The 24,949-nt window shown below is 36.7% G+C and overlaps 1 protein-coding gene across 1 annotated transcript in view; it reads right to left on the reverse strand.

Annotated features, from left to right (window-relative positions):
• Positions 1–546: 546 nt before the first annotated feature.
• The window catches only part of LOC127630485 (FYVE, RhoGEF and PH domain-containing protein 1-like), a 79,830-nt gene continuing 55,427 nt past the window's right edge, over positions 547–24,949 (reverse strand). The window contains 13 exon segments of the mRNA XM_052108049.1: positions 547–5,579; positions 6,344–6,490; positions 9,449–9,607; positions 9,680–9,808; positions 10,850–10,951; positions 11,073–11,103; positions 11,299–11,378; positions 11,468–11,560; positions 11,687–11,833; positions 13,156–13,214; positions 13,444–13,582; positions 23,158–23,314; positions 24,539–24,777. Coding sequence (XP_051964009.1) covers positions 5,310–5,579; positions 6,344–6,490; positions 9,449–9,607; positions 9,680–9,808; positions 10,850–10,951; positions 11,073–11,103; positions 11,299–11,378; positions 11,468–11,560; positions 11,687–11,833; positions 13,156–13,214; positions 13,444–13,582; positions 23,158–23,314; positions 24,539–24,777 — 1,752 coding nt within the window. The 3' untranslated portion in view covers positions 547–5,309.

The following is a 24,949-nucleotide window of genomic DNA, read 5'->3' on the forward strand; positions in this document are numbered from 1 at the left end:
GTTACAAAGTATTTCGTCATACTTCAATAGATGTTTATCTTCCTTGCCCTCTGTGATTTTTAATGTAGACGTTGATATCAATACTTGAGCATGTCAGCATCTCATTCGCATAGCCTTTATGACATATGGGAAAAACATAATATAACTAAATTATTTATTATAGAATATGATTATAGTATCTTGAAGCATAAAGTGTCAATGGAATTTTTCTTTTTAAATCAGCATAAAGATTTTAGGCAAAAATTGTAGGTAATAAAGCATTGTTTTAATGTTTGTATTCTATTTTAAGCTGCCCTGCGGTGTTCCAAATGCATTTTTAACATTAAAAATATTCTGTGTAGTCTCTAAATTAATATGAAAGTTATACAAGCATTATCAAAATGCTGTGAAAAATAGATTCAGATGGAGTATAGCATGCCACACCACCCCTTTGCGTAGCTATATGCTTTTACATTAGTGATGAAAAACTGTTTGTTAGTGAGCTCGGTTACATTATTAAAGTGCACATTACAGTGTTTGGATATTAGAAGTAACTTTGATACATGGTTGTGGTTTTATTTCTTTAATTCATAAACATTTTCATGATCTTGCACAGATTTCATTGGGATATTAACATACAATGGTACACAGTGGCCTGCCACTAATTTAATTAACAATAATAATAATTATAATAGTATTTGAAATAACAGTAATACCCATTATGTTTACAATAAACCAGATTTCATGAGGAAAAACAATATAGTGTAATGTCTGGCTTGTCAAAACAATCATATCAAAGCTCACAATGCAGTCAATTCATGTTCGTCTGAGAGAGTATTTCTGAACAAAATTACAGAGCCTCAACTTCGTTCTTGAACATTTCTGACGATGTTTTACAAATCCCACTTTTACTGATTCGTTGCAGATGTACATCACAAGAGGACTCAGCATTAAAAGCAGATACAGGTCAGAGGTGTTCGTACCAGTACCTCGGGTTTGGCACGCAGTGATGATGCCAGACAGGAGACGAGAGGGGGTGGTAAATCACAACCAGGGTCAATGCAGGTAATCATTAACATCTATAAACAAACGTCTGCACTCAGAATTTGCACATTTCTTTCCTTATCTCCATTACGTATGTGTCCATATAAAAGAGACATAGAATCCCGCTTGACCAAACTTTGGTTTACAATAAATAGATTTTGAGTTTGGATTGTATCAAAGTAGGTCCTCATTACAGGATTGAATTTGGTGCAATCGGACAAGGGTATAAAAATGAACAACATTAACACTCTATAACAAGTCAAAATTCCAGCAGTTGGAACAGGTCATCATCAGACTGTGCTATTCATGTACTCTTAATAGATTCGAGCATAAACATTTGCAAAGCTAATATATACAAACTAACATTTAATTGTCTGCTCTGCACTATGGTTTCTCCCAAATGATCCTTACTCATATTTTGCCAGATAGCCATGTAAAAAGACTAATTCTCAAAAGACCATTGTGCTACTCCTGCATACATTAGAAGCTTTGATTACCTTGTATAGCCCATTTATTCAGGTACATCAATATGCATGAAAACTGAATTCCTGATCCCATCATGATGTCATTGTGTTGTTAATAAACACAAAGCTGTTCTCTTGATCAAACAAACAAAATAGTGTCTCTGTTTCGGAATTATTCACTGCAATTTAAATCAAAGGGTTTTGCTAAAATTAACTACAGTGTATTTCTTTGTTGTTTGAGTATATCGTTTGTTGGCTCTTAAATAATTATTTACCTTTTAAATGTAGTTTACAAATAATTTAGTTGAATAGAAATGTATGATTGCGGAGGCTTCAGTTGAAAGATCACAAATCAAATCTCATGGATTAACTTCCAATTGTTGTGATTCTACAGAAACAGTACTTTTGACTTATTTTGCATTAAAAAAAAATGATCTAAACATCCTTTAAACAAGACAAAATTACTTAAGCAGAATGACAAGATATTAAGTCTTGTTTTTAAAGAAATCTAAACATTTGTTATAAGCATAATTTTAAATTTTTTTAGATTTCTAAGAAAATAAGACAACATATCTTGAGTAAATTTACCTTGTTTCAAGAATGTTTGGATATTTTTACAGGAAAACAAGATAAAATACTTTCTTTCTTTTTTTGCAGCCTGAGAGTGCACAGACACCATAACTTATGTTCTCCAAAAACAAAACAAAAAAGTATTTGATTTTTGGTTGTGTTCAACTTTTGATACCACACAAGCCTCTTTAAAGTTACCTCAAGGAGTAAAAAAAAAAAAAACACACCAAAAAAAACAACAACAACAATAAATACTCATAGTAAAAAAGAGAAAGGAAACAAAAAAATTAACCAGATAATAATGCGATCAAAGACAAAACACACAGAAAATGACATTTCAATCTCTAATACACATTTTCTGCAGTATACTTTGGCAAAAAGCAATTTTTGAAAAATAATGCGTAGATAACCACAGGGGTGCAAAATATCGTAAGGCAGGATATCAAGAACAATAATACGGAGAGAAGCAGGAAGATGAGAATATGTATGTGCAAGTGACAGGCAGGCTCAACTGAGGTCCAGGAATGACCAGTACAAATCGTAAACATGTAAATTAACACGCAGCCCTGTCCCATAACCATCAACTCTCCTAAGCCATACTCTACCATTAACAGTCAGGGGAAAAATCAGCAAAAGTCGCAGCTTTCTTGCATCTTAAAGGGATAGTTCACTCCCCATCATAAAGTCATTTTGGGTGAACTATCCCTTATTATTCAAGCAGACAGGCTGGAGGCTGGTGGATTGGGGAAACACACAAACTGGTTCCCCTTTCCTTTTAATCAAGCAATGTTTTTGACAAAAAGAACAAGATTAAAGCAATATCAAAACACCAAAACTTAAAGCAGTTCTGAATGAGCCATCAGGCGTTCACATTGGAAAATACATTTTGGAAACTGGATTCAAAAGAGGAAATTCAATGAGCCTCTTTCTAAAACACTGAATATCTACTTCTGGAATAAGTGGTATAAAAAAAGAGAGAGAAAACTTTTCCTAAGCTTTTTTTAGCCCGAAATGTACCACAATGCTCAGAAGTCCATTTAAAACGGCACATATAACAAAGATCAAAAAACAAGCTCATCAACAATACCTAACCCACAAAACTGGGCTCAGAGGAATAAGTTATATTTACAAATTAAGTTGGCCTTTAACCGCTTGCACTTTTCATGCACAAATACAACACAGTTGAAAACATTTGATAGCCTCATCAAAACTTGTTATCATGTTTTATTTACTTATATATACTCTATATTTATCAAAACCCCTCTAAATAAGGCAGGAATATCATTGGATTTACAATGATAAAAACTAGCCCCATTCATACCAAAAATCTTCATATATCTGCAGTCTTATCAAATACCCCAAACATCCCTGCATTCATAAAACCATTGTGCACAAATGCACATTCATGCACACTCAAAGAGGGCCCACTAGGTGGCAGAGTGCATTTGGTGTTGTCTTCCAAGTGTCAACAGGAAGTTAACTTTCTAGAGCCTGATATTTCTGTTATAAACGGATCATAAAACTTTCGGTTTTCCTCCAACTCGGTTCCTGATTACCACACGTAATCAGACTAACTATGAATAACCACTGCGTTTCGATGATAAACACAGGCTTGCATACCTGAACAATAACCAATGTGGCCCATCTTTTAACAACTATTTTCTCACATTGTTTTTAAAAGCCAGTGTGTTTTATATGTAATAGAAATGTAAAATCCAGGATTTGATCCTCTTACCAAGGAATTATTGCCGTTTTCCTCAATTTAAAATGAACAAACCAAATCATAAATAAATATCTCTCTCTTTTAACCTCTTCTGATTGTGTAAGCTGGGGGTTACTGGGTGTATCTCACAAAATCTGAACATGTCCTAATCTTATATCAACTAAAAATCAAAACAAAATAAATAAGAAATTAAATTATGCCTAAAAACAAAGCCTATTTAAAGCAGAAGTGTAATTTCTGCGCTACTAGCACCACCAATCTGAATTGCAAAAATAAACATTGGTGTCAAACAGCTTTCCCAATACACCTTCATAGCCCCACCTTAAAATTACACCATTGGTTGAGCCAGTGTTGCTGTCGCTCATAGAAACACGGCAATACTGGAATTGGCATAGAGCCACAGTGTTTACACTTTTCAGGGAAATCAACCAATAAATGATTTATTTATAATTTTCTCTGCATAAGCTGTGAGAAAGTGATTTAACAATTAAGCATATTTCTTTCTAAAATATAAAAAATGATATCTTATTTAAATTGTAAAGTACGTATACATCATGATAGTATTTGCTCAGCGGTTAAGGCTCTGGGTTACTGAAAGGGTTACCGAAAGGTGGGGGGTTCAAGCCCCAGCATCGCCATGATACCACTGTTGGGCCCTTGAGCAAGGCCCTTGACCCTATCTGCTCCAGGGGCGCTGTTTCATGGCTGACCCTGCGCTCTGACCCCAGCTAGCTGGGATATGCGAAAACAACTGCATTTCATTGGCTCTGTACCTGTACACTGCACAATGACAATAAAGTTGAATCTTAATCTTAATTTATGCAGATTTTTAAAAAACATATTTACAGTATTACACTAATGAGAATCCATTGAGCATAAGAATTACAAATAAACTCAAAAGCAATTCTGGACGCATGCAAAAAAATGTATTGGTACTTAATTTTCTATGCAAAAAGTATTTATTTATTTTGTTTTGATTTTGGGGTGAAATGTGACCTAGATGTGTTTTTGACTGATGATTCTTTGTATAACTTGTACTTTTCATGAAACCAGACCAAACATTCAAGCACAGTCACTCCACCAGTCACATCACCATACTGACATCAATAAAACCGTCTCATTATGCTAAAACAAAGCCTACAGGTCTTCTTTTACAGAGTTAGAATCCTCGGTCGAGAAACCACTTCACAACACCTCAACATTTGGCAGAAATGGTCAATTTAACACAGAAACTGCTAGCGGTCGAAAAAGTGGATACTAAATATGAAGCACATAACCATGTGTCCTTTGATAAGTTTTCTTTAAAGTGTGCACACTTTCGTCAGATTGTTCCGAACACTGGCCACTCACACAAGCAATACACATTGAAACGTACCTGTAGAGTTTTTCATGCAACTTACAACTGACAATTAATACAGATGTGTGTAAGAGAGAAGTTAAATGTGTGTGTTCTTGTCTAATATATCCTGTTGCTGTGGTCACTTTTGTACAGTTTGTGTGTGCAAAATTATATAGCATTTTTAAGCCAATCATGTGCTTTCTCCTGCAGGCACTGGCTCCTCCCCCTCTTCCTCAAGGGCCTCAGAAATGGGACCATTTGACTGCAACTCCTCCCCCCTCCCAGCTCTTAATAAAACCTCCAGCCAGCGTCGCTGTAGCTCCTCATTGTCGGCACTGAAGTAAACGGTCAAATGACTCTGGCTCATTTTGAAGGCGTAGCGACGTTCAAGACGGTCACTTGATTCAGGTAGAGACACCTCGAATCCAATCAGGGGAATACTGCGCTGAGCTTTGACATCCTGTTGAGAGAAAGAGACAAAGAGAGAAAATAATCAATACATGAATTAAATAAAATCAAAAACACATAAATCACATCTATTTTAAGCAGTATGCAGACAGCTGTTAAGTCAACATTAAATAAAAAAATAACCTAAAAATAAGGTTTTATTACGATTCATCTGTGTATGTAATTCTAAAGCAAACATTTTTGTCTTTATAATCTTTCATTGAGACCACTTTTTACAATCTAATCAATTCACAATGGATAAAATTAAGTCTCACCCTACAATTGTTTTTGCATTGAATATCACAATTTCAATAAAAAATATGTCACATTACTACAGTACAAGGGGCTGTGAATGCCGTTTAATATTGACTTTAATAATTGTGTGGTATCATGTATAAAACCAGTGGATTAGTTTAAGGAATAGTCCAGATTCAATACAAGTTAGGTGCAATTGACAGCATTTGTGGCATAATATTGATTACCACAAAAATTAATTTTGACTCGTAAAATTCGTTAATCATAAAATTGGATATAACTTTGCACAGTAAAGTTTAGTAAGCGAGATTTTAACACACTAAATGCTGACATGCATTTGTTTACATCTTGTTGCTATACTTTTTAAACTGTGGGTATCTTCGAATTGGCCGGAGAAAAGAAGGGGCAAAGAGATTTGTAATTTTTTTTGTAATCAAAATTATTCCACAAATGCTGTCAATTGAGCTTAACGTGTATTGAACAGAAATATTTCTTTAATGCCACCACGTTTGACTATCATACCTGTGGAGCACCATAGATATACAACACCAGTGGTTCATTCTCAGGAATGACAAACCAGGCCTTCTGCCATCCCCGTCCACTTCCCTTCTCCATGTGTTGCAGGAAACTACACAGCACACTGTTTTCAGCTGCCACAGAGGCCTGTTTCTGCACATCGGAAAACACATGTTACAATCTTAATATGGATTACCACTAACAATTACACTCCGCTAGTTTGTAAGATCAAAAAATGTGTTTACAGTAATACACTAACAATGGAAGCCTAGCACACAAGCAGGTTGGAGGATATAGGATTGTTCAAACTGAATGTTAGTGGTGTTGAATGCTGAATATTTCTATTCAGGGGACTTTGAAACTAGGTACATTATGAAAATATACATTTTAGAAATGATACTTGATTTGTTTTTCTTCAGTTTGGTCCCATATTAGCGTTTAAAAAATAAATCTAATATTATATTGCATATCATTTTTTTTTTACATGTTTATTGTTTAATGCATAATTTATACTATTTACACGTATTTACATCGATTTGTAGAACACACAAGTGCTAAAATCGGTACATTCGCTTTAAGAAAACTGGCAGTTCTGTAAAGAGTGTCTGTAAATGACCGCATATAACGAGAGAGGAATCGAATGGCATCTACACCCCATCCGTGCTATTCGTGATTAAGTGTTTATTTTTGGTTGTTTTTGTCAATTGTTTCAACAATTGACTGTAAAGAACAGAAAGGATAATAAAAGACACATTATTCAATGACAAATGGATTGCGTGGATCTTGTCTTTGGACACACATTACACAAAACGTGTATAATCAAACTTTTTGTAGCATCTACATGCATTCTGCAGTAAAAATAAATAAATAGTTGAGTTATTAAGTTCTATAAATCGTCCTTTTGAGGTAGGACTACCAGGGGCGGGGTTACAATTTCTAAAGCCCCAAGCAACCATCCAGACATACAACCGGGGAAATTACATAAAAGCGTAAAATCATAATTTTAAAATGATTTCTAACAGGGAGGCCTGGGTAGCTCAGCGAGTATTGATGCTGACTATCACCCCTGGAGTTGTGAGTTCGAATCCAGGGTGTGCTGAGTCACTCAAGTCAGGTCTCCTAAAAAACTCATCCATTTGTTTAAGATGGTCCCCTGTTTGTTCAGATGAATTTCATATACAATTCCTTGAAAGACTTGTTAATATTTGTACTATCATGAAAACTATCATTGTCTGAATCAACAATAGTCGCAATAAATTGGGAATTTACACTTTGTTTTAGCAAGATATGCTAGAAACTTCCCCAACTCATCTCCATGCTCATAAAATCTCTGTCTCAAGTATCTTATTTTATTCTTCGCATCCACAGTAAGGAGACAATCTAAGGCTGACCTAATCACTTGTAACTCCTTTAATAAGTCTGCTGAAGGAGAACTGTTTTACATTTTTTCTTTATCAAATGCCTCAGTCTCCAAAGTCCTCTAATTTGCCATTCTTTGATGTTTAGTAGAGGAAGAATATGAAATAATTATCTCTCTTGCATAAGCTATACATGTTATTTAATAGACTGAAAGGATTTAATTCAGAGGAGAAGTAATCTAAGAAGGCACTGTCCCTAAGAGTCACAGTATTAAGTCTCCACTGTCTAGACTGCTCCACTGGGCTCCTAAGTAGTAAATCCATGGTCATACTAGCATGATACGAAAGTAAACTACTTTGTATATAACAAGATGTGGATATAGGTCAGTTTTTGGAAGATAAAAGTAATCTAATCTAGATTGACAGCAATATGAAGCAGAGAGAAAAAAAAAAAAAAAAGTATATTCTTAATCCAATCGATGAATAATTCGAAGAACAGGGTATATGTACTTAAATGGATTCATCACACAATTGAAATCCACCCACAATCGTCAAATCCGCTGACATGAGAGAAAGGTCCAAAAACACTTTCTCACGTGAACCACTCCGAGACGATTGGAAACAGCGTTTCCGTGTGTAAACACAGGACAATGCGTCACGCGTCACCTCTTGAACATTTTGCTCAGCTTTCTGTCCTACGGTCCAATAAAAATTCTTATAGTCGATTGTCATAAAAATAACAATCAATTTACTTTAAATTAATTTCACTTAGCCCTTTCTTAATTCACGGAAATTTAAATACACTTAAGGAATGTGAGTATTGTTTTTTGTTATAAATACATTTTCAGGTGGGCCTGGTAGCTCAGCGAGTATTGACGTTGACTACCACCCATGGAGTCGCGAGTTCGAATCCAGGGTGTGCCGAGTGACTCCAGCCAGGTCTCATAAGCAACCATATTGGCCCGGTTGCTAGGAAGGGTAGAGTCACATGGGGTAACCTCTTTGTGGTAGCGATTAGTGGTTCTCACTCTCAATGGGGCACTTGGTAAGTTGTGCGTGGATCACGGAAAGTAGCATGAGCCTCCACATGCGGAGTCTCTGCGGTGTCATGCACAACGAGCAACGTGATAGGATGCATGGATTGACAGTCTCAGAAGCTGAGGCAACTGAGCCACCCGGATTGAGGTTAGTAACCATGCCACCACAAGGACCTACCTAGTAGTGGGAATTGGGCATTCCAAATTGGGATTAAAAAAAAAAGATTTTATATATATATATATATATATAAGCATTGTATATGCTTGGCATTTCTCAAGAATCTTCCTTCCCAGGAATATATATATATTTAAATATTTAAAGAAAACTATATACAAATATATATATATATATATATATATATATATACATATATATATATATATATATATATATACATTTCCATTTAAGTGTATTTTAAAGCATTTTGTTTTTTAGTGTCAGTTCAATTTGTTTAATTTACCATTAATTTAGTAGCATTAATAATATTTTTTAGAGATTATACAGACAAGACACTGTCTCTAACAAAGCTTGTGTGGTTCATAAAATATTCTACTTAAACTAAGCACAATAGTTTGAGTCAAATGAATTGTCTGTGGTAATGGAAAGCTTACAGTAGATTCTGTCCACAATCATTATGCTGCAAATAACCTGGAATATTCCTTTAATGTATTCATTCTTGTCTCTAAAATGCAACCATCTCCATATTCTGCTTTACCTCTAAAATGGAGCGGCGCCTCTGTGTGCTACTGGCCAGACTGGCCGGAGAAGGCGGCACTCCTACCAGCGTCGTATAGCAGTCTATGCACACACGGTTGGCTCGGTTGTTATCGTACAACAGACGAGCACGGAACTCCGAACACTTTCCACAGACCACCTGAAATCAAGACATCACATCCAGCAATTGGCTTCAACATAATGAGCATTTTAATGAAGTTGTGTAACCTACATGTCCGCATGCTTTGCAGTGATGTCGTCGTTTGGTAATAGAGTTGAATGGCTCCTGACACTTCATACACAGTGTGACCTCTTTCTCTCTGATCGGAGTGGGCGCTCGCTTTCCAAGCTCTGTGGAATTCTGACCGGGTAAAAAAAAATTTAAAAAAAAAAGAATGGGAAGAGAATATTATTTTATTCATATATTTTATTTTGGCCCTGGGATGTCAGTATGGGGTGAATCTCACAAAAACATGTCAATAACCAAAATGAATCATATCAAAAGAAAACATAAGAAATTAAATTGTGAATAAATCCTGTTTTCTTGCGGCATTGCAACATTAGTTTTATGACAATTAAGCACATTTTCCCTCAAATTCTCATTACCATAGTGTTACATTTACATTTATGCATTTGGCAGACGCTTTTATCCAAAGCGACTTACAGTGCACTTATTACAGGGACAATTCCCCTGGAGCAACCTGGAGTTAAGTGCCTTGCTCAAGGACACAATGGTAGTACAATAAGTGGCTGTGGGGCTCGAACCAGCAACCTTCTGATTGATTACCAGTTAAAATCTTAGACCACTACACCACCACTCCAGTGTTGGTTAAGTTACTCTAGAGCTATTATTCTTAATGGGGGGCTCTATAACAATACAACCATGTTAACTATGAATCTGTTTCCTCAGGGAAGTTGGGATTTAGCATGCATCTTCTTGATGAAGTGCTTACATATCTTTAAAATATTGATTGGACAAATCATAAAAAATGGCTGCCAGCAGCCAATCAAATTTCAGAAGCTAAACCTAGCATTGTGAATGGCCAGTCATCATGAAATTTAGTATCTCTTGTAGGTTGCTTTTACCAAACTATTAGTGTAAAATAGTTGTTTTGATCTGTATTAGAGTACAAAAATAACTGTAATAAAATGGGCCTCATTCATGAAAGATGAGCAGAATGTATTTCTACATAAATAGTTCTAAGATTATTAATATGTAAATTTTTGCACTTAATTGAATGTGAAAATTTACTTTAGAGAATAGAGGAAAAAAAATTATCTCTCTCTTCTTTTGATTTTGGGGTGAAATGTAACCCCAAAGACATAATCTTGACAGGTTTCGTGAGATTCACCCAATGAGGTCCCAGTGCCTTGGGGGTGTGAGTGATAAGAAAAAACCAACCGGAGAGTTTGGAGGAGTGAAGTCCTCCTCACGGAATGAGCAGTTTATCATACGGAAGGTTTCTAGCGTTTGTTCATGTCTCTGTATAGTGGCCTGGATTGCCTGTGAGTAAAAAGAAAGAGAAAGAAATGAGAACAGCATGAGTGGGAGTGTTATGGTTAAGCTGGACGAGATCAGAATAAATATTAAAACCTCTGATATGTCATATGCAGGAAAAGCTTACTTGAATCCAGTCTCTCTTCTCTTCCTCCGTCCTGACAAAAGTGAAAGGCGGTCATTTAACCCATTAAAGCCACACATATTTTTATCTTGTTTTCAATAGCTCTGAGTGTTTCCCCTCAAAAGCTTCATAAACATAAACAAACATTTCTGTAGTTGTCAATCAACCTCAGATAAAATGTTTAAGCAGATGAAGCACGTTCCCTCATATTTTCAGCCATTAATCGTACCTTGCTTGTAGCTCTAGTGAACGTTGTTTTCCAGACACCAGGAACGTCCGTGGTACGTTCATGCTGCTGGTCTCTTTCAGCTGTGAAACAAAGCGAGTGAATAAACGGTTTCATAACAGCAGGTTTACTTTGAATATAATGCCGTGAAGGAGGTAAAAATGTGACAAACCTCCATGCCGTCGACATCAATCCGTGCTCGGACACCAAACTTCTGTCCTATCAGCCTCAGTTTGGGAACACAGTACAATAACCTGTCATTGAACTTCAGAAAGTGAAAATAATATGAGTTTAACGCAATTTCCCATAAGACATTAAGAAGAACAATTTTTTCCTGAAGAAATAGTGAGTAAACACCACTAATCAAACAACTGTAGTATGTTTCTCTCACCAGAATGAGGTATCGATCCTGTGAAGAGCCATTCTTGGCTGACAGTTTCAGGATGTGTCCTTCTTTAATCAGTTCATTAGTCGGGTTAACGATGTCCTCTTCCCCACCGAGCAACTCGTACACTTTCAAAAGCTTTCTCATGCGCTCCTGAAGGGCACAAATACATGCTTGTGTTTTGAGTCGATTCATTGCAATAAACAGTTTGAACTGTTTACAGAAATGAATCGAACTTACCAACTCGAACAGCATTTTTGCTTTTGAAGTTTAAAAGTTGTGAGTTGCAAGAAAAGAAAGGATTGCAAAACTAGTCTAAAGATAAAGATCTAAAGACTGTTCTGGGTTAAGCTCAGCAAGTTAAGCTCAAGCAACAGCATTTGTGACAATGTTGATTACTACAAAAAATTGTTTCAGCTCGTCCCTCGTTTATAAAAAAGTTAATAAATAACGGTTATTGTAAGGCACTATCAGTGGAAATAAATGCGGCCAGGCCATAAACATTCAAAAACATAGTGTTTCAAAAGTATAGCTAAAAGAAATGAGCATTATAAGTGTTAACATGATTTTAATGTAATAAAATTGCTTACTTCCCTTATCTGTTTAAAGTTATATCCTATATTGCAACATTTTTGGCATGGCGACATAACGCATGTAATCTGGCAAATGCTGTAACACCTTTAAATCCTTGATTTTATCACAATAAAATAACTTTAACATATATAACATTTACATCTTTTATTTACATAACATTACTATCCTAAACAGTGTCTATTTGAACCTTTATGGCCTGGTAACATTAATTTCCATTGTAAGTGCCTTACTGTTTTGCTTAATTCAAAAACACCTTAGCTTAAAAACACCACAATATGGAGTGGTGGTGGCGTAGTGGGCTAAAGCAAATAACTGTTAATCAGAAGGTTGCTGGTTCGATCCCCACAGCCACCACCATTGTGTCCTTGAGCAAGGCACTTAACTCCAGGGTGCTCTGGGGGGAATGTCCCTGTAATAAGGGCTCTGTAAGTCGCTTTGGATAAAAGCGTCTGAAAAATGCGCAAATGTAAATGTAAAAGAAACGAGGGATAAAGTCTTAATTACTTTTGTGGCAATCAATATTATGCCACTAATGCTGCCTGTTGATCTTAACTTGTATTGAACCCAGATCATTCCTTTAATGGACAAAAACAAAGTGCAATAAAATCATTGCAATATTTACACTGTTGCTTGATTCTACATTTATAGCAGAAACATTGCTAATCAGAAATATTCTATATATTACCCAGCCTGTAGAGAGTGTCTCAAAATGTGTAAAATAAAAAATATGCAATTAACAGCTCCAAATGAAAGACCATTAACAGACTACACATTAAAGATGCAACCATGCTTAATTACAAAGGGATGTAAAGTGGCAGTGTTGGTTTTCACCCCAGATGGTGTGTTGTGCTGTGGTGTGGTTCTTCTTAAACTTCACTCACCATTTTCCTGATGGCAGCGTTTGAATGTTCTGCCGCAGTGGCAATCAGCTCCAGAGATTCTGCAAAGAACAAAAGCATAAATTCGGGTTCATCTCACACGAGTCTTCATATTCACAAGGTGTCATTTTCCTCTACCTTTCATCTTGGCCAGTTAACCTCAAATGAAACTTCTCACTGAAATATTTCCAGACACATGCATGGACAGTTGAAATAAAACACAGAAATTGGGCTGCCATGGCCAGTGAAGCAGATAAGGCCCATTGCAGCGTTCCGCTGTGCTGCACTCACTCTGCGCATCTTTGAAGTCGTCCGCGTCCTCTGGCAGACGGTGCAGATAGTCTTTGAGCAGTAGCTCGTAACGTGGGATTCGCTGCACAGGCTCCAGCATGTGGTGCTGCAGGGTAAGATTCCCACACATCTCCTCTTTCTGCATTACACACAAACACACACAAAATCACACTATGAGCTAAAACACAACTGCAAAAATAATTCTCTTAGTCAGTATTTTTTGTCTTGTTTTCAGTATAATATTTTAACATTCTTAAAAAGATCAATTTAATTGACAAGTTAAACTTTGTAAGATAAGATTTTTCATACCCCATTGGCAAATAGTATTTTTTTCCTTGTTTTAGGCATAAATCTAACAAAATTGATTAAGGTTAATCCTTAAAACAAAAACCAATTATTTGCCAATGGGATAAGAAAAATGACCTTAATTCAACATATAGGAGAAAAAGGAGGACTACAGTAGTTGTCACATTTTTTCCAAGAGAAACACTTCTCAGGGTAGATTTATAAGTACATTTTTGTATAGGCACATAACTTAAGAAAAAACACTATTGAACTTTTTCCACAGTTATTGCCCAGGAATAAAGATACAGTTCAGTAACACATTTAGACCTTTTGTGACAACATGCCCTCTATAGACCTGTTGAATCCTGGCAATAAATAGCCTTTGTAGACTTTTTCGCAATGTAAGTTTAAACTGTAAAGCAAATAACCAAAAATGTCAAATGTAGATTTTTTACATTTTAATTTCATAGCTAACATTTTAAGCATCCTAAACACACAATTAATTAATATTTTCACACTTTTTGTGTAATTTTTGGGACAGCGGGTCATACATTTTGAAAAATTGATAGAAATGATTTTAATAATAAATATTGCAATAGTTAATGTTTATTTTATTCTTTGTTGAGACTGTCATAGTTTTAAACATGTAATAACTTGTATTTTTAAAATGCATTTTCATAGTACTATTGAATGTTTGGGTTATCTTTACATCTTTACACTTGTTTAGACAAATTAGCTTTTTTTCTGGTCACAAAATGTATCAGGATTGAAAAAACAGATTTACTTATATTGAATATTAATGGTGCAACATAATTTGTGTGAAAAGAAATTATTACAGAAGGTTGTTTCGCATAAAAGTGGTGAGGGGGTCCTTTTACCCCTCACCTGGGGTAAAAGGATTCCTCACTTGGGGTAAAAGGCTTCCTCACATGGGGTAAAAGGCTTTCCTCACTTGGGGTAAAAGGCTTTCCTCACCTGGGGTAAAAGGCTTTCCTCACTTGGGGTAAAAGGCTTTCCTCACCTGGGGTAAAAGGCTTCCTAACATGGGGTAAAAGGCTTCCTCACTTGGGGTAAAAGGCTTTCCTCACTTGGGGTAAAAGGCTTTCCTCACTTGGGGTAAAAGGCTTTCCTCACTTGGGGTAAAAGGCTTTCCTCACTTGGGGTAAAAGGCTTTCCTCACCTGGGGTAAAAGGCTTCCTAACATGGGGTAAAAGGCTTCCTCACTTGGGGTAAAAGGCTTCCTCACTTGGGGTAAAAGGCTTCCTCACCTGGGGTAAAAGGCTTCCTCACTTGGGGTAAAAGGCTTCCTCACCTGGGGTAAAAGGATTCCTCACCTGGGGTAAAAGGATTCCTCACTTGGGGTAAAAGGATTCCTCACCTGGGGTAAAAGGCTTCCTCACCTGGGGTAAAAGGCTTCCTCACCTGGGGTAAAAGGCTTCCTCACATGGGGTAAAAGGCTTCCTCACTTGGGGTAAAAGGCTTCCTCACCTTGGGTAAAAGGATTCCTCACTTGGGGTAAATGGCTTCCTCATTTGGGGTAAAAGACTTCCTCACTTGGAGTAAAAGGCTTCCTCACTGGGGGTAAAAGGCTTCCTCACTGGGGGTAAATTGCTTCCTCATTTGGGGTAAAAGACTTCCTCACTTGGGGTAAAAGGCTTCCTCACTGGGGGTAAAAGGCTTCCTCACTGGGGGTAAAAGGCTTCCTCACTTGGGGTAAATGGCCCCCAGGAGTTTTATAGTGATATTGTGTAGATACAGGGGCAATAGTTATAGAGCAAAATGTGTCAACTAATGCAAATACTTTTGAAACAGCAAGATGCTTTTTTTTTGAGGAACAAATGAAGATAATGCTTATTTAAAACAACAACTTCAGAAAAGAAGTTTCCAATTACCTGGTAATTATAAACACAATAATCAATGTTAGTCCAATTTGAACATTTTCATAACTAAAGTGTAGGGGCTTTAGCCCCATTATACCCTATCCATTCATATTCTGATATATTAATATCAGAAATATGTCCGATTACCGAATTTACAGTAAGAAACAGAATAACATGCATTATAAATCCCTTTTCTTGTTGTCTTGACAATACGATAAACATACAAATCATGGTTAAGTACTGTCAAGGTTATTCATTACTAGTATAACCTGTGGCGTGATGGAGCTTGTATCATGCCTGATCTTACAGCAGTCTATGATCTCAGGCTCTGGGCCTCTCCCACTCTTAACATTCTTCACACAGTGGCAACCAGAGACATTTGAAGTACAACACCAGGTCTGATTGCGTCTCCATTAGTATTTAGCATAAACTACAACACCTCCGAAACACGCCTGCACCCACAGCAATTCACTCTTTCATCTGACGCACTCAATCACCGCTGAGCAATGGGAGCGCTCTTGTTATTTTTAACATGAACGCTCTTGTTTCAGACTGTGAAGCTGAATTTCGTGGAGCACACCTGGTGGATGAGATTGCTGAATGACTAATACACACTCTGTTGATTCTGTCGATGGGTGTGAATTATGCAAGTTTGCACGCAATTAACACTTGTTATAAACCGTGAAAGGGGTTTCACACATTTCAGCCAAGAGTGTGATTGCTCACAGTACTCACTCTGTCTGACTTACACTTTATGTTAGTACCAAACGAAATCTGTCTCGATATTGTCACGATTACAATTTTGCAGAGAACTATTGTATTTTATTTTAAGTTTAACTCCTATTGTGTTTTTACACTTCTATATTTAGAGATTCATTGAGATACTAGGGCTCTTCTCTATACTAGCCATTTTTAGGCATCAAAAGGGCACTCCGGACACAAAAGCTGTTCTAAACAGAAAAATTATGCTTGTCTTTTAAGATGCCTCATTTTGGCCAACATCAGAGGGTGAGCTCAATGAAAATTGTGATCTAAGATGGTGGACCAAGCCGAATTAAACGTTTATTTTAAATATACAGTACCGGTCAATAGTTTTGAAACACACTCATTCTTTATTATCATTTTTTTTCACGTTTTAGAATAATAGTAAAATCATCAAAACTATGGAATAACATAAATGGAAATATGGGAATTATGTTGTGACTAAACCAAATCCAAAATAAATCAAAACTGTGGTATATTTTAGCATCTTCAAAGTAGTCACCCTTTGCCTAGAATTTGCAGACATGTACTCATTTTCTCAACCAATCACCCATCTATGTTGGGCAATTATTGGCTGCTTTTCTTAATGATTTGATCCGTCATCAATTTCAAAAACGTTTTTTTTTTTTTTATTATAAAATTTTAGTTTTATAATGAAATACATCAATATGGTGGAACAATTATATTTTTGTCTACAAAACTAATTTCAAACATTTAAAAATATGCCTTCAGATCAAAAGAGTTTTAAGGTGATGAGAAACATTTCAGTCAAATATTTCAAAACTTTTGACCGGAAGCGTACCTTTGCTATATTATTCAATACATTTTTGTATATAATTTGTAACATACATACAGTATGTTACAACTACAGCAAGTTGTATCCCTTACACTGGCAAAAACAGACGATATTCCCAACTCGCGTGCCCACAGTGAGAAGCTTCTCACTTCAGAATCACATTAAAACAGCCTTGTGCTGCCATCTCCATCTGGAGAAGGACACCAGGATGGTTTAAAATCTACTTCTGTGCAAATGTATAAATAATAAATAAATGGGCACCTTAAGTTGTAGAGAAAAACTGAATACACTTAACTTCACTGTGGCAGTAAAAAGCTTTTGTGCTATGAGAAATAGGAGGGAAATAGTCATAAAAATAAACAGCCAAGGAAATTAGCAAAGGTGAGAAACCTTGTGTTGTTTTAATATTTATTTATAAATGAAAAGATATGTGGCATATTGTCTATAATATTTTATTTTATTTTATTATTGTGTCATTATTAGTCTATATCACATTATTATGCACAGCACATCACGTTACAGCACAAAGTAAACACCAAAATTAGATGACCAGATTTTTTACCGATTTGTCCGACAATCTTTATCCTTCGCGGCTAGCACCAAAATTTGTTAGCAGAAACTCTGTACTGTGTATGTATATGTATATGTATATATATATATATATATATATATATATTATATATATAAGTGCCCTGCAAAAGTATTCAGACCCCTAACCAATTCTCTCATAATACCAAATTACAAATGGTGCATTGAAATTTCATTCTGTTTGGTATTTTATTTAAAAACACTGGAACTCAAAATCTATTATTGTTAGGTGACATTGGTTTTATGTTGGGAAATATATATACAAAAACTGAAATATCTTGCTTGCATAAGTATTCAACCCCTGTGCTGTGGAAGCTGCCAGGTTACACAGATGAAAGAAATTGCCCTAACGAGGACACAATTATTTTACCATTGGCATCCACCTAAGAATCACAGTTGCAATCACATTTTCTGGATAAAAAACCCATTGTTGAAGGATCATTTGTCAGGCTGTGAATCTGAAGGAAAATTAAGACCAAAGAGCATTCCACAGAAGTTAGAGATAAAGTAATAAAAATGCATAGATTTGGGAAAGGATACAAACTAATATCCAAATATTTGGATATCCCAGTGAGCACAGTTGGATAAATAATCAGGGAGTGGAAGCTGCACCACACCACCCAGGCACTGCCAAGAAAAGGCTGTCCCTCAAAATTTAGCGCACTAACAAAGAGGAGACTTGTGAGAGAAGCCACAGTGAGGCCAACAATCACTTTGAAGGATCTCTAGAGTTCAGTGGCTGGGAGTGGAGTAATGGTGCACCAGTCAACCATATCAAGAGCACTGCATAACGCTGGCCTGTATGAGAGGGTGGAAAGAAAGAAGCCGTTTCTCAAAAAGTACCATCTGAAAACATGTAGTGGAATGGAGTTTGCCAGAAAGCATGTTGCAATGTGGGAGAAGGTTTTGTGGTCAGATGAGACCAAGAGCTTTCTGGCCAAAACTCAAAGTACTATGCGTGGCGCAAACCTATCACTTCCTATGCCTCAAGACACACCTACAGTGAAGTATGGTGGTGGCAGCATCATGCTGTGGGAATGCGTCTCATCAGCAGGGACTGGGCATCTTGTTACAATTGAAGGAAGAATGTATGGAGCAAAATATAGGGAAATGCTGCAAGAGAACCTGCTTCAGTCTGCTAAAAAACTGAAGCTTGGGAAGAAATTCACCTTTCAGCAGGACAATGATCCCAAGCACAAAGCCAAAGCAACATTGGAGTGGCTCAAGAACAGAAATAATCTGTGGCACTATTTGAAAATTGCAGTCCACAAGCATCACCCAACCAACCTGAACAACCTGGAGCAAATCAGCCGAGAAGAATGGGCCAAAATCACTTTGTCACTGTGTGCAAAGCTGGTATATATGTACCCCAAAAGACTCAAAGCTGTTATTGCAGCAAAAGGTGGCTCGACCAAATATTAATGTGTGGGGGTTGAATACTTCTGCAAGCAAGATATTTCAGTTTTTTATTTTCATAAAAATATATATTTATCTAAAATACCAAAAAAAAAAAAAATAATAATAATAATATATATATATATATATATATATATATATATATATATATATATATATATATATATATATATATATATATATATATATATATATACACAGTATACTGTATATAATGTATATATATACTATTATTCTGCTCAGGTGGCTGAAGGATCTGCCCAATAGAAATAGGATTTGCTAAGCAAGAACAAAAGTTTGAGGGAACATTGTTTATATTGCGCATGCACCGAGCAACAGTCACATTATCTAGCTCTGTTAGTCTGACTTAACCAAAATAAAAAAAGAGTTACACTGGAGTTATGTTTTATGATGCCTTTATGTGATATTTTGAGCTTCATAGTTTTGGACCTTCAAAGTTTTGGACACCATTTTTTTGCACTGGACCTACAGAGCGGAGATATTCTTCTGAAAATAATTTGTGTTCTGCAGAAGAAAGAAAGTCACACATATCTGAATGGCATAGGAATTTTCATTCTTGGGTGAACTATTCCTTTAAAGTGCAGGTTAAGGACTGTTCACAAAGGGCATGTTCTTGAGTTTTGCATCTGTCTATTTTGTGTGATTTTTCAGTGTCTTCTGTATTTTTAAGATGCTGTATTAAGTTAAAAGAAGATTAACTAATAAAAACGGTTCTTGAGACCCCTATATTCTACTCCATTTCACTGTGCTGCTTATAACTGTTTTTACTTTTTAAAAAAAAAAAAAAAGTAGATGCAGCGCCATTAATACAATGCAGATGTCTTAAGAAACTTTTTTTTTTTCCTTCACACGCCATCTAAAAAACTTTGTACTCCTTTCCAAGACAAAAAAAATAGCAAAACATGCCACAAACATCAGAGACGTTCGTCTAGCATTGGGGTTTTCAAAATGGGGCCCAGAGACCCATTAATAATTTTATTATTATGAAAGTTGACTTTCAAATTTAAATTATTAATTAAATATGCTTAATTGTTAATTTTTAATGACATTTGACATTACCATTTCATTATTTTGTTCTAATGGCTGTCGAACATCATGAGATTAATCTTTATCATTTTAATTTTATTCTATAAAAGTTGGACTGTCAATTTAATACCAAGTAAACATTTTCCAGAAAATATTTTATTTTAATTGAATGTTTTTTCAAATAAAACTGAATTGAAAAAAATCAACATTGATTTCAAAAGCTTTCTGAATTTGCCCGCCATTAGCTGTTTATCAAACAAAGAGCTAGTTCCGCCCCCAACTCACACCATTGGTCGAGTCAATGTGGTTGCATCTCACTACATTTAAGCAGGCTCAAGTAACCCTGCTGCTGAAAAAACCTGCACTTAACCCCACACATGTAGAACCCTACAGACCAGTCTCTCTCATCCCATTCATGGCGAAAACACTTAAAAGGGCAGTTTTTAATCAGATCTCTCACAGAACAAGTTGCTGTATGAGAATCAGTCACAATTCAAGACTGTCCTGCTGTCTGTCACTGAGTCGCTGAGACAGGTGAAAGCTGGATCCAGATCATCCGTCCTGATTCTGCTGGACCTTTCTGCAGTCTTTGACACAGTCAACCATCAAATCCTACTCTCCATCCTCTCTACTCTGGGCATCACAGGAACTGTGCTTGACTGGGTTAATTCCTATCTCTCAGGTAGGACACCTGGTAGCCTGGAGAGGTGAGGCATCCAAGTCACATCAGCTACTTACTGGGGTACCTCAGGGCTCAGTGCTTGGGCCACTTCTCTTCTCTATATACACAACATCACTGGGACCCATCATTCAGGCACATGGTTTCTCTTAACACTGCTACGCCGATGACAAACAGCTCTGCTTGTCTTTGCAGCCCAACGACACCATGGTGACTGCTCGAATCTCTGCCTGTTTGGCAGATATCTCGACCTGGATGAAGGAACACCACTCAACCCAGCCAAGACTGAGCTCCTTGTCTTTCCAGCCAACCCTGCTGTTGAACACAACATCACCATGCAGCTGGGTACAACTACAGTAACGCCTTTCAAAACGGTCAGAAATCTAGGGGTAACCATCGATAACCAACTCAATTTCACAGACCACATCTAAAAGACAGCACAATCATGTAGATTTACTCTCTACAATATCAGCTAGATAAGACCCTTGCTCTCTGAACATGCCACACAACTTCTTGTTCAGTCGCTTGTCATAACTAGACTAGACTACTGTAACGCTCTCATTGCAGGCCTCCCTGCATGCGCGATTAGACCCCTGCAAATCATCCAGAATGCAGCAGCACATCTGATCCTTAATGAACCAAAGAGAGCACATGTTACACCATTCACTGTCTCTCTGAACTTGCTGGCGGTTTATGCAGATAATATGCAGTATCAAATTCAAGGCTCTGAAGCTGGCATACAGAACAGTCACTGGGTCTGCTCCAGCATACCTAAAATCATTTCTGCAGAGCTACGTTCCCACCAGAAGCCTGCGGTCGGCTAAGGAACATTGCCTTGTACCAACACAAAGAGGCACCCAAACACTTTCCCGGACTTTTGGTTTCATCGTACCACATTGGTGGAATGACCTTCCCAACTCAATCCATGAAGCAGACTCACTCTCTGTCTTCAAAAAACGGCTAAAAACGAATCTATTCCATAAATACATAACCAGTCCCTAAAAAATAAATCTTTAATCTGTCTTGAATACAACTATTCTGATGATAGTGAAACTTTGTAATACAGCACTTTTCACACCACTGTCTCTTAAGATGATTTGCTTATAATGTATTCCTCTTTTATAATTCACTTTGGATAATGTAAATGTAAAAGAGAGACATTTTCATAGAACCTAAGAAACACCGTTTACAGTTTTCAACTAATTAACCTATGAACAGCTCACGCTGTAGTTGTCTCTACATATTATCTGAGATAAAATAAATTATTTTAACAATTAAAAAGTTACACAGTTTAGCCCCAGCTAAAGACCATGTTTTATTTATAATATCACAGAAACTATTTTTCTCACACAGTACAAATGGGTCTATATACATGAAAATAAATAGCTGCTCACTAGGTTTTGGAACAACTTTGTCTTGTTTGGTTTTGGTGTCGGGATATGGACACTCATGTTCCATGTCTTGTCCTGTATTGGCATGAGTGCATTGCACTTGTCATCTTGGTGCATGCACTCACGTCAATAATCTACATCTGTCTCTCAAGACCACAGACTCCCATTGCGCTCGCTTTGCGCTGCGCGCCCGGGTCGCAAGCTGTCTTCATGCTGTGCTGAGGTTCGGTCACTTCGGTCTGAGGTGTCGGGTGTGGCCGAACTCTCGCACAGGTGTCCTGTCTTGTTTTTGTCGCCTGTTGTGTGCATCGCGTGGGGTTTGCCTCGCGATATACGTTCAGGCTTCATTTAGTGGGAGAATGCGTGGCATCACTTTGATTGGCATTGCTACGCATTCTCTCGTCTTGTTTGGTTTTTTGGCATGGGCATATATTGCCTTGTTGCCTTGGCAATGTGCGCTCATGACATTCGGGTGTTTTGTCTTGTGAGAGCATGTGGCTTTGTTTTGTTTCTTTGTTTGCCCATAATCTGTTTATTAGTCACACCTGCCCTCTCTTGTTAACCTGTTGATTTCACTCCCTATTTTAGTCTCCTCATGTTTGCTGTCCAGGGCCAGTTCGTCTTGTTTCCAGTCTTTTGTGTATTCTAGTCGGTCCTGTTGGTTGGCATGGTTCTAGTCAGTCCTGTGTGTTTGCCCTATTATCCAGTCCTGCCTGTTTCAGTTACCCTCTGCCCCAGCCTGGACACCTTTTCCCCTTATGGGGTAGTTTATGTTTGTTTCCCCCTTGTGGGAGTTTATTTATTTTTATTAATTGTATTTAAATAAATTCCTTGTTTTTTGAATCTCTGCGCTTAGGCCCTGAGCGTTACCTGGATGTTATGAATGATGGCTTTGAATTGAGAGGAGCGTTGCATCCAGGTATTCACCAGCTCCATGGCTCTGTCAAAGTTTTTGACATACTCTCCGTACATCTTCAGGAAAGGGGCCAGCTTCTGCAGGATATCGCCGATGCGGGGGTTCAGATCCCTAAGGGAGAGGAGCAGAAGTCAAGGTTCTCTCCGCATTACACATTTTTGTCGAAACACTCTGAGAAGGTCACCCTTCCCTTTTCCAAATTCTACATATTTTAAAACAATAGGAGAGTTTAGTTTGTGTACAAAATGATCTCTCAATATTTCAGTGATTGCTTTAACTGCTGTTCAGATACATACAAATTCTAGCTACATCTGTATAAAAAGGACTTTCAATTACTTTTCCATGACTATAGATTTTAAAATATTTAGTAGAGATTGCAGTCAGAAAGAGAAGTTTCTAGTGGGTGAAATCTTTTAAAGATGAGGATAGCCAGAAAAATGTACATATATTTACCATAGAAAATGTCCATGACTTTTCACAATTTAAAAAATTCCCTGGTATTTCCAGATTTTCCATGACTGTGAGAACCCTGATATCGACAAAGATATCTATGATAAACTATATTACTTTGAGGCAGAATCATTTATTGTGATTATTATTCATAATATATGAATCTGTTAAACATTGGTGTCTTTATCATATTGCTGTTGTTTTAAGCAATAAATCACCTGAGGCAGACGTCAGACCTTTAACTGTGGTAAAACACTGTACAGTCTTTTGTGCCTTATTATTTTATTATATACCAATTAAAATATGTTTATAAGCACATATTATCCTTTTACAGTCCGTCCTCTCTTTCTTTCTTTCTTTCCTTCTTTCTTTTTCTCTTTCCTTATTTTTTCTCTTTCTTTCTTCTCATTTCTTTTCTTCTTTTTTCTATCCTTCTTTTTTCTCTTTTATTAAATGTTCTTTCTTTTTTCTTTCTTTACTCTTTCCTAATGTTTTTCTTTTTCAATCTTTTCTCTTGCTTTTCTTATCTTTTCTTCTTTTTTTCTATCGTTCTTTTTTCTCTTTCCTTCATTTTTTCACTTTCTTTATTTCTTTCATTCTTTCTTTCCTTAATTTGTTCTCTTTCTTTACTCTTAACTTCATTTCTTCTTTTTCTTTCTTTGTTCATTATTTCCATCTTTTTTCTTTCTTTCTTCATTTTTCTATCCTTCTATTTGCATTCCTTCATTTTTTCTCTTTTCTTTATTTTCTCTTTCCTTCATTTTTTTCTTTTTTTCTATTCTCTTTCGTTCTTTTCTTATTTAGTTCTTTTTCTCTCTTTAATTTCTCTTTATTTCTTTTCTCTCTTTCTTTGTTTCTTTGTTTGTTTGTTTCTTTCTTTCTTACCACTCCTCCATCCGTTTCTCCAGTGCAGGCAGCAGGAACTGCTGGTGGAAGCAGTATATGGAGCAGATGTTGGAGAAGATGCCCATGACCACCTCACAGGGGAAAAAGTTGCGGGTTCGAGCCTCCTCCATCAGCTGAGCGCAGAACACCTGATCCAGGAGGTGCAGTCTGGACACGTAAGCCTTTTCTGTATGCAGCAGCTCATTAGCAATGTTAAACACTCGCTGCTGGACTGAAAGCTGGAAAACAAGACAACACTTGCTGAACACACCTGCAACAACAAGTTGTGTAGAATAAGGTGCATCTTATTCTGAAGGTTAACCTATGCCTAAATTTTATGTCACTGTCTACTTAAACCATCTAATAAAAAGTTAAATAATTAAAACACGTCTTAAAACAATTAAAAGTGAG

Source organism: Xyrauchen texanus, chromosome 37, assembly GCF_025860055.1.
Source record: "Xyrauchen texanus isolate HMW12.3.18 chromosome 37, RBS_HiC_50CHRs, whole genome shotgun sequence".
Classification (NCBI taxonomy): Eukaryota; Metazoa; Chordata; class Actinopteri; order Cypriniformes; family Catostomidae; genus Xyrauchen; species Xyrauchen texanus.